Source organism: Micrasema longulum, unplaced genomic scaffold (genome assembly GCF_059751315.1).
Source record: "Micrasema longulum isolate JH-2025_06_02 unplaced genomic scaffold, ASM5975131v1 h1tg001275l, whole genome shotgun sequence".
In the NCBI taxonomy this organism is placed as follows: Eukaryota; Metazoa; Arthropoda; class Insecta; order Trichoptera; family Brachycentridae; genus Micrasema; species Micrasema longulum.
The window spans coordinates 34092-43736 of record NW_028278462.1 but is presented as its reverse complement, the minus strand read 5'-3'; the positions used below and the strand labels follow the sequence as shown (position 1 = coordinate 43736).

Here is a 9645-nt window from a genome sequence, read left to right as displayed (position 1 = left end):
ACAACCCATCCCCATTATACATTTTTATTATAGTTATTTTATATTAGGAGTACTAATTACTCATTATCAATTGCCCATGTCGGCAGTGAAAGTACATTGTACACTTTAATTGAGAAGTATAAAATGCACCATTATTTGATGACACATAGTTTTAGTATCTAAATATGTGCAAATATAAATTAATGAAGTACGAGAAAGTGTTAATTTTCAAAATAAAAATACATGATTTATTTTAATAAAATAATTTTATTGTTGATGAAAATCATAAATAAAAAGAGCACACATATTATAGTGTCATTATGTGGGTATTTCTTTAACGTTTCATTCGACTTCTGGAAGCAACTGGTTCTGTCTCGTACTCTATCTCCACTCGAGGTTTCTTCAATCTCTTCTCGCTCCTCTTTGTGAATTTAGTAGAAGTTTCCTGGTTTTTTCAAATAAATAAATAGATGTATTAGTGAAAGAAAAATATTTATAACTATGTAAATTTGGGTTATATTATAATAGTTTATTTAGAACAATCTGGATTATTTTGAACCATTTCATAAAAACGGGAGTTATTCTTTTACAAACCTCGATATCTGATGTCTCAGATTCAAAATCACTTGACACGCTGGCGTCCTCTTTCTTACCAGAGTCACTTTCCTAAAACAAAATGTAAAAGTTAAATATTTGATATTTCAAATGATTTGAAGACATGCATTTAAACCATGTTTATTTTGTGTACGAGAGTTGTTTGATATGATCCACCCCTGACCTGCTTCAAGTTGACCAATCAAGCTGGTGTGTAAACATTATGAGGCCTAATTAATGTCTATGTGTAAAGTACCGAGCAACAAGTTGAAACCTGCAACGATCTAGTTACATCAGGCCACTGACTACTGCAAAACGCCGGACAATGCTCTAACACACAAAGCGTTAGTGCCAATGGCTGCTATTCACGAAGATCGGTTTGAATTGGTTGAACACTCCCACATACACCTGGTCTAGCCCCCAGTGACCACCAACTATTCCCAAAACTTGAACATTTGCATAGAAATATATTTTGGACGACAATAAGGTCATGCGCTGTGTAGATGGGTGGTTAACAGGAGTCAGACAAATGTTCTACCAGGAAGCTTTAGAAATATTGGCGGCATACAAGTCGAAAGGTCTACGTTGAAAAATAAGGTACAAAACTTTTTTCCATCCTCTTTGAAATAGGTCAAGGGTGGAGCATATTAATCAACCTTCGAATAATAACTCAATTAAAATTAACGTGCTATCGTTACCTTGTCAACACTCATCTAGGGTTTTATTTCATGAAAAGAATTACATTCTCCATTCTGTACAGACAAAGGGAAACAATAGACAGATAAACTTGAAGTGGGAAAATCACGGAAGTCTTGGCGTTTACAAGACTTAAGCAATAGTCATTTGCTGGTTTACCTGATCATATTACACACCTTAACAAATTTATTTTAGTAAAACTTTATCAATGATATTTTGAAAAGCTACGAACCTCATCAGTTTCCATGTCACTATCGGCTTCAACAAACTCATTGACATCTCTTGTTCTCTTTAATTCCTTCTCTAGTTCAGGTTCCAACTCCTTTTCTTCTTCTTTTTCCGACTCATCATCTTCATCCTCGCTCTCTCCAGATATTTCCTCCGCTTGTAATGCGCTGTCGAATGCCATTTGCGGGAAGTTATAAATATCGTTATACTGTAATATAAATTATTAGTTAGCTTGGAAATACAACAATAGAATAATCTTAGTAAAATTCAACGATGTATAATATTTTAAAAAAATCTTATTTACAGGTTTAAAGGTCACAGAAATCTTAAGTGCCAACTATTGTCCATTTCAAAGATTTTAAATGAAATAAACACTACACAGAAAGATAAATAATACCTTCAACTCAGCAAATTTATTTCTTTAGGCAACAGCGCAATGTACAATCAGAAGGTTTTTTTGGCATGTAATGAATATTTTGTAATAGAGTAGTAAGTAGTGCCTATGTACGGCCTAACCTATAGTTGGGTATGAGTTTGTAGCGTACAAAAGGAATGCGGTAATATGTTCTGATGCTGCCCGGTTGAGTTTTGATAAAAATTGGCACCTTGATTCAAGAAAATAACATATTTGTGAATATTCACCACCTAACTTTTATCTAAACTCAACCGGGTAGCGTCAAAACAGATTACCGCATTCCTTCCGTACGCCACGAACTCGTTCCCCGATTATACTTGATTATCACAAAAATATTAAAAGTCTTAGTTGAATCGTCAATTAAATTAACACCTTCATAACATATTCATTTGACGTATTCACGTAATGTTTTTATGATTATCAGATAAAGTAGACAGCAGACACTGCTTAACTTTTTAATGCAGAAATGGTAAAAGGGGCCGCTTTTAAGATCACTTGAGATTAGGACTATCTCATGCAATATTATAATTATAATACTATCTCAGTCCTTATTGCTCATTTTACTATAGACAGAAAGCGATCTAACAACTTTAACCAATTGGTATGAAGTCGCCGCGTTTGTTAGATAACTTGTAAACACATTAAGTTAATGATAAATCGATCACCATGTGTACTACAGAGCTTGTGATTGTTGTTCATTGTCAGAAATTCTCTAATATATTGATGTTTTTGTTTGTTTATTGCCAAAGTTATTTTATGATTATTAGTTTTTAAATAATCAATAATAATCACTTTTCCATTTTATTGACATTCATAATGATAATTCAAGGAATATTTTTTTTTATTGAAAATCACGTTACCAAATGCATGGTGGTTAGTTTTGAGATGACTGAAAATTTCAGATTTTATTTTCAAAGCTTCGTCTAAACAAAAATTGTTTGTAAAAAGACAGTTTTTTTAAATTAGATGTCTTCCGTTGAATGCCTTTATTGATTGCAACACCTATGATTTTTTTATTTAAAAAAAAAATTGTTTGGAAACAAAAAATTTGTTGAAAACCTGTAAAACATATTCCTCGGCATGAGATTTTCCGGAGAGAAAAAAATTACAAGCAACAAATTATATTATGTTTATAAATATGAAATATCTATTTAAAAAATGTAAAAATAAAATAATAATATAGAAGAACGTAGCCCAAATTAAACGTTAATTATGTTAATTATAGTATTTAAGGTTTAAAACATTTAAGTTTGTAAGTGAAAATTCTTGATGGAAGTTCATTGTAATTTATTATATAAATAAAACACGAGTGATACTTTAATCCACAAATTTGGAATATCCAGTGACCAGTTTCATCGCTTTCGCGACATCTTCGAGACTGGTATCTTTATTAAAGAGTTAAATGTATTTATACAAAACAGAGGTAAGGATAGATAATTCAAAGTTATATGTAAGTAAATTAAATAAAGTTATTTTTATCTTAAGGATCATTATCAACTAATTTTCTTTGGGTTAACTAATGAGTTTGTTGAAATTTGTTGATAATGATCCTTAAGATAAAAATAACTTTATTTAATTTACTTACATATAACTTTGAATTATCTATCCTTACCTCTGTTTTGTATAAATACATTTAACTCTTTAATAAAGATACCAGTCTCGAAGATGTCGCGAAAGCGATGAAACCGGTCACTGGATATTCCAAATTTGTGGATTAAAGTATCACTCGTGTTTTATTTATATGATATATTTAAGGTTTATTAATTTTCCGACGAAGTTATAAAATCAAAATTAAAAACCTCTTCCTTGTAAGTATTAATTCTAAAAAAAATTACTTACTGTGCCCTTTTTCAATCTATCTAAAAGTTGTTTTTCAATGGCGTTATCTATTCTCGCTGCAACGAGAGCTTTTTCTTCTCTACGTCTTTCTCTTCTTTCTATTTTACGTTGGATCGGAATTATCTCTTTTCTGAAAATATAAAACATGCACTCTTAATAATATTAAGAATTAACCCATTGCAACACAAAGCCAGCCAAGGTCAATTTGTCACTGACTCACAAAGCCGACGATTCGCCGGTTTGTCTATGAAGTGATTTTTTTTACATTAAAACTGAATGACAATAACTTTATTCATGAAAATGACATAAATAAGTTTATTTCGGTTACTGATTCCATAATAAAATGTAATAATCACAATTTATTTAACATTATTTATTATTTAGTTTGAATGTTATTGTAATAAAAAAATGTGTTAAAATTAAATAGTGTGTTGTATGAACAAATTATGTCATCTTTATTAGTGGTGCAATGGTTAAGAATGACTAAAATAAAAAAAAAGTTTGTTGATTTTTTTTATGAGAATCTTTACTGCAATTATACAAATGTTTTTTTTTGATAAGAAAATTTTATTACTTACACTCTTCGAAGTTTGATTTTCCTCATACGTATCAAATATTGTGTTATTTTGACAAGTCTCTGCTTACATTTAGACTTGATGAAACCCGGCCAGAACAGAAGATTCTCATTTATTTGATGAATAGCTTTTTCAAAATTACGAGACAACTTAACTTTCTCCCAAGATTTCCCAGGAAACATGGACCTATAAAACATTTAATAAATAACGACATGAAGACACAAATACAGTTAAACATAAAAGCAATGGAGTTTTTATTGTTTACCTAGTGATATAGTTAGCACTTATAATTATAATTATTATTATTATTATTTATTATTTTGTTTATAATCTTGAAATAGGGCACACATAAGAATATGTTTATGTGTGCTCTAATAATAACAATGTACATATATTTGATGTATATGTTATTTAACACATATTTCTTAACCTTCAGCTTGAATTACAAATATTTATATTACGTACCTTATTATTTGTTTTCCCTATTGTAAGAATAAAGCTGTACTCAATTAAAATAAATGCGGATTTTGTCAGCTCTCAATATGAAAACTCTGGATTGAAATTATTCCAATGTTCTGACGGTATTTATTTATTTTCTTATAAATCTATTGGACGCTTTGGATGCTTACTCATCCTGGATTTTTTGAAATGAGTTGATGAAAAAATTGTGGTATGGTCAACACTCCACATCTCTGTGGGCCGGGGCTCGCCCACGTGAAATATAGCAGAATGGACTGTATGGAATCCATGTATTTAAAACTGGTTGTTTAAAACTAATCGTAACTTAAATCAATTTGACGCTTCAGATGCTTACACTCATTCTGGATTTTTTAAAACAAGTTGATAAAAAAAATGTGGTATAATCAAAACTCCACAACTCCATGGGCAGGGCCCGCCCACGTGAGATATAGCAGAATGAACTGTATGTAATTGATCTATTTAAAACTGGTTGTTTAAAACTAATTGTAACACATGTTCAATAATATTGACATCATACTTTGATACTCAATGTGTCGGTTAAGAAATAATTTACATAGCGTAACTTAAGTTTGATAGTGTTTGTGCTCAAAACTGCATCGAGCAATATTTATGTAAAGCAGCAATCTATTGACACAGTCAACTGACATACAATAATCTGACAGCTCTCAAAACGTAAACAAAATAATGATAAAAAAAGATGAATAATTTCATTCATTTCAAATTGTATACCTTTCCGCCGTCTTCATGAAAAGGTAAATAATTCCATTTTCTTCCCGAACAGTGGCGTATTTGCTGTTTGCAAGTGGACATGATGCTCTATTACATAAACCTGTCAGGCTGTATTCATTCCGGCAAAATTTTTGTGTCTTAGTGCTAAAAATAAAAGAAACATGCTTCAAATAAATGTTTCAAATGCCATTTTCATAAAACCAATCAGTTTTTAAATCGACATATTATCGGTAAATAATCGTTCACGAAACAACAATAAGCTTATGGTTTCGCTAGAACATAATAAGCTAATTAGTTATAAATTTTATTTACAAAAAAACTATTACTTACTTAACTTTGTGCGAGCAAAATGTATTGTTAATAATGCTCCAGACCACCTGAAATATAAAACATACAAAAGGTTAAACAATGTGTTTATTTTTGTATTACAACGTATTCGATTTTGTAAATTAATCTTGCTGTACATACGTCGTCGTGCTGCATTTTGAAAGGGTATCCTTTTAATAATAATATAACATGACAAGATCCAAATACAATGCAATAACAAAACAATATTAAAGTCGAAGACTCGCAGAAACCATGCGCCACTTCCAAATTACTACCTAACCTCACTTCTCTACTCTCTATACACACTAACATACACAGATAATTCTGAACAAACTGTCATATCACAGTTTATCCAACGTAAAATAAAATATCTACTTCATCTGTCAAGGACTTGCGTGATTTTTTTTGCACCACGACTGGTCATGATTTATGAACCCTAAATAAAGAGGAGAATCAGATTTGAATTATTACGACCTTATAGGAATCGAACCTGAAACTCTCGATGCGTGAGCCATCACACCACAGGGGCTGCCAAATATTTTTTGCATTGTAGAAAATATTTATCTTCCATACCTATAAAATGTATTAAAAAATAGTTTCAGTTGAGATGGAGAAGTCTTTTGAGAAGGGAATATGGAAGTCTAGGCATTTACAGAACTTACAAATTATAATGGCTTGTTTAAATTAATAAGCATTTTAGAAACTGTATTAATTAGTCAATTACATTAATTGCTCTATTCTATTGAAAACAAATCGCAAAATGGTAATTCATTAATAATTACAAATGGCAATTATGTTATCAAACTTGACATGGTCTAAACTATTTCGAAAAGTTTTTTAGTTACTGACGGTTAGTTGCAATCTCAAAAATTAGAGGTCCGGGGTTCAAATCCCACCCTACTTTAACTTTATTTCTAGTTTCTAAAAGTGAGTTATTTACAACTTTTTGAAAATGGTTACCAAAATTCAAATATTTGGGCAAATTATAAAAACGTAATAATAATATAAATATAATTATTTTTTTTATGTGAAAACAATACACTATGTGGTATTGGCAAAAAGCCAAAAATTGAAGGTAAATATAACAGATTAGGTACATATTTTTCCAATAAAGGTGAAGGTATTGAAAATATGGAAGTCTAGGTATTCACAAAGTGATTCTGCTTATACGTTGTTGACTTTCGTATTCACTTAAGGTATTTTTTCTAAGACTTCCATGTTTTTATCAGCACCATCTCTGTTGAAAAAATATTTAATATAGATATAAATCAGGTCGACGAATATATTAGATTTGTCTTCAAATATTTGGATATAACCTAAATATTTTTATAGGTTGACAGTCGTAAGAAAATATATCGAAAATGTTCTTAATAATACTTTCATTTGGAACATCTACATAAATAAATTAATTTGTGACTATTTAAAAAAAAAATATTATGGTTATCTTCCCACCTAACAACCATAAATTAAATATTTTGTTTGTGTTTTAATTTTTATGTTGCAATCTTGATTTTCAAATTTCCCAAAATTTATCGGTTCTTGGTTTGTGATATGATATTTGTGATTTCTCAGATTCTTAATTTCTCATAACGGAGTGAAGTTTATTGGATAGTGGGTAGGAAAAATATCAGTATGCAACATTAAATTTCTCAAAGCTGCATATAATTAACAAAAATGGCCGATAATATTAAAGTAGTTATCAAAGTGCGGCCTCTAATAAAACGTGAAATCGACGACCATCTACAGAAACAATGGGCTGTTTCTGAAAACACGATTTATCAAATTGAACAACCTTCAAAGGATATATTTACTTTCGGTATGTTTTGAAAAATGCTCTAATTTGTTTACTTTTTCTTAATTTGTTTGTTTGCATATGCTGTCTAACACAATAGCGCATCTTGCAGATTATGTTTTCGATGATACAAGTCTCACGCGAGACGTCTACGATAAAGTGGCTCGGCCCATCGTCGAAGCTGCCGTTGGAGGTATAAACGGCACAATATTTGCATATGGGCAAACATCATCGGGAAAAACGTACACCATGATGGGAGATGCAGCTTCTCCGGGTGTGATTCCAATGGCAATATCAAATATATTCGAAAGTATCGAATCAAAAGTTGACAGAGATTTTCTATTGAGGTTTGTGTGTTTTATTTTTAACAAAGAATAACATTCGGCTGATGGTACATTCGCCTACTTTTGTTTTATTTTCTATTTTATTCATGTTAAAAAAATTGTATGTCAATTTGTATTTGAAGAGTATAAACTAAACTTGTTCGTCTATCAAATTGTACAAGAAATTCAAAATCATTTTCATTTTGTAATCTCATGTATTTTTTTAAATGTTTTAACAGTAATAGTCATTGTTTTAAAAGTATTATTTAATTGATTCAATCGTCATTCACTTAGTAATGCTTTATGATAAATTAGCTAAACGTATGCAAACCCACGTACCCAATCTTAGTTTTATTACTGTTTCATTTGCTTGTTTTTAATATCACATTACGAACAGGATTCTGTATACATTCTCTTGTCTCCGTTGATCATATTTTCTTGCATCTTCTCTAGACTCTGACCTGCATATCATGGGGTAATTACTACAATGAGGTAACTTCAAAATCAGCATTTGTGAGTTAGCCACTAAAACAGTTTATTTATCCTCCTCTATGAATGCTACAAAGAAACAAGTCATGCATTCAAATCATCATACATGATCTTAATGAATCGCGATTTGTAGCTTTCAGAGGACGATAAAAAAATAGTTTTTAGTGGGTAACTCACAAATGCTGATTTTGGTGTTACCAAGTTGTAGTATGATATAATATGCGAGAACACCTTAAATAAGTTCAAAACCCTCCCACACATTCAACCTTAGTTCTACCACTGATTTGTTTTTTGGGGAAAGGGAATAAATAACCCGTTAATTCTCTATTTTAGAGGCTTGTCTGCCGGGCCCATATTACAATGGAAAGTTTACATTTATCTTCAATTTTATCTACAAAGTAAAATTAAGTTTTCTATATGAAAAATAGAATATGGATACTTTTTTTCTAAACATGTTTATTATAGGTTATGCGCGAAAATGCTTTGAATTTTCATACAAATATTCAAATTTTCATGCATAAATATCAATTTTACTTTGCACCATCTCGAAATGTACCGATGAAGATAGCGTTTGTAATCGCAGCTCAGGTGGAAAATAAAGGATATGGAAGGAAGTTATAAATTACCACAACACCCAGATCAATGTAAAAATTATTGGATTTTTTCTTGTCATTGGCGGGAATCGAAAAATGACTTTGTTTTATGTTTAGACATAACATTGTGCATAGAATTATGTATTTATAATATTAGTTTAGTATCACCCGTCAATTGAAGGGGTACTTTCCCGAAATTATGTTTGTGTTATTTGAATAGAATGTTTGTTGTGCTAAAAACAAAATTTTTTATAATAATTTGAATACAATATTGTTCTAATCACGGGCATATTTTCTCGCAGAGTCTCGTATATTGAAATTTATAATGAAAAACTAAGGGATCTTTTGGATTTAAACAATGTGGATTTGAAGATACATGAAAGCTACAATTCGCAAGTCAGTGTTACATGCAAGGAAGAAGTTGCCAGTAAACCTGAACAGGTTCTCGAGCTGATGAGGAAGGTAACTATGTAGTTTCACTCTTTCTCTAATAATAATATTTATATGCTACAAGAAAAACGACAATCTTAATAATAATATCACATCTTTTATCCAGAAATAAATTATTTACACAACAAGACCAATA

At 30.5% G+C, this 9645-nt stretch overlaps 2 protein-coding genes across 2 annotated transcripts in view; one reads left to right on the top strand and one right to left on the bottom strand.

Annotated features, from left to right (window-relative positions):
* Window positions 1-226: 226 nt before the first annotated feature.
* LOC148276120 (protein MAK16 homolog) lies at window positions 227-6192 on the bottom strand. The gene is made up of 8 exons (XM_088234733.1): window positions 6004-6192; window positions 5866-5912; window positions 5536-5679; window positions 4330-4512; window positions 3752-3881; window positions 1502-1705; window positions 574-645; window positions 227-424 (listed from the first exon to the last, which is right to left on the bottom strand). The coding sequence occupies exons 1-8, from the start codon at window positions 6172-6174 to the stop codon at window positions 314-316; spliced, it is 1062 nt and encodes a 353-aa protein (XP_088090859.1). The 5' UTR covers window positions 6175-6192; the 3' UTR covers window positions 227-313.
* A 1178-nt stretch (window positions 6193-7370) lies between these two features.
* The window catches only part of LOC148276119 (uncharacterized), a 28581-nt gene continuing 26306 nt past the window's right edge, over window positions 7371-9645 (top strand). Inside the window, exons 1-3 of the mRNA XM_088234734.1 lie at window positions 7371-7678; window positions 7767-8001; window positions 9362-9521. Coding sequence (XP_088090860.1) covers window positions 7537-7678; window positions 7767-8001; window positions 9362-9521 — 537 coding nt within the window. The 5' untranslated portion in view covers window positions 7371-7536. The remainder of the gene's footprint in view (window positions 7679-7766; window positions 8002-9361; window positions 9522-9645) is intronic.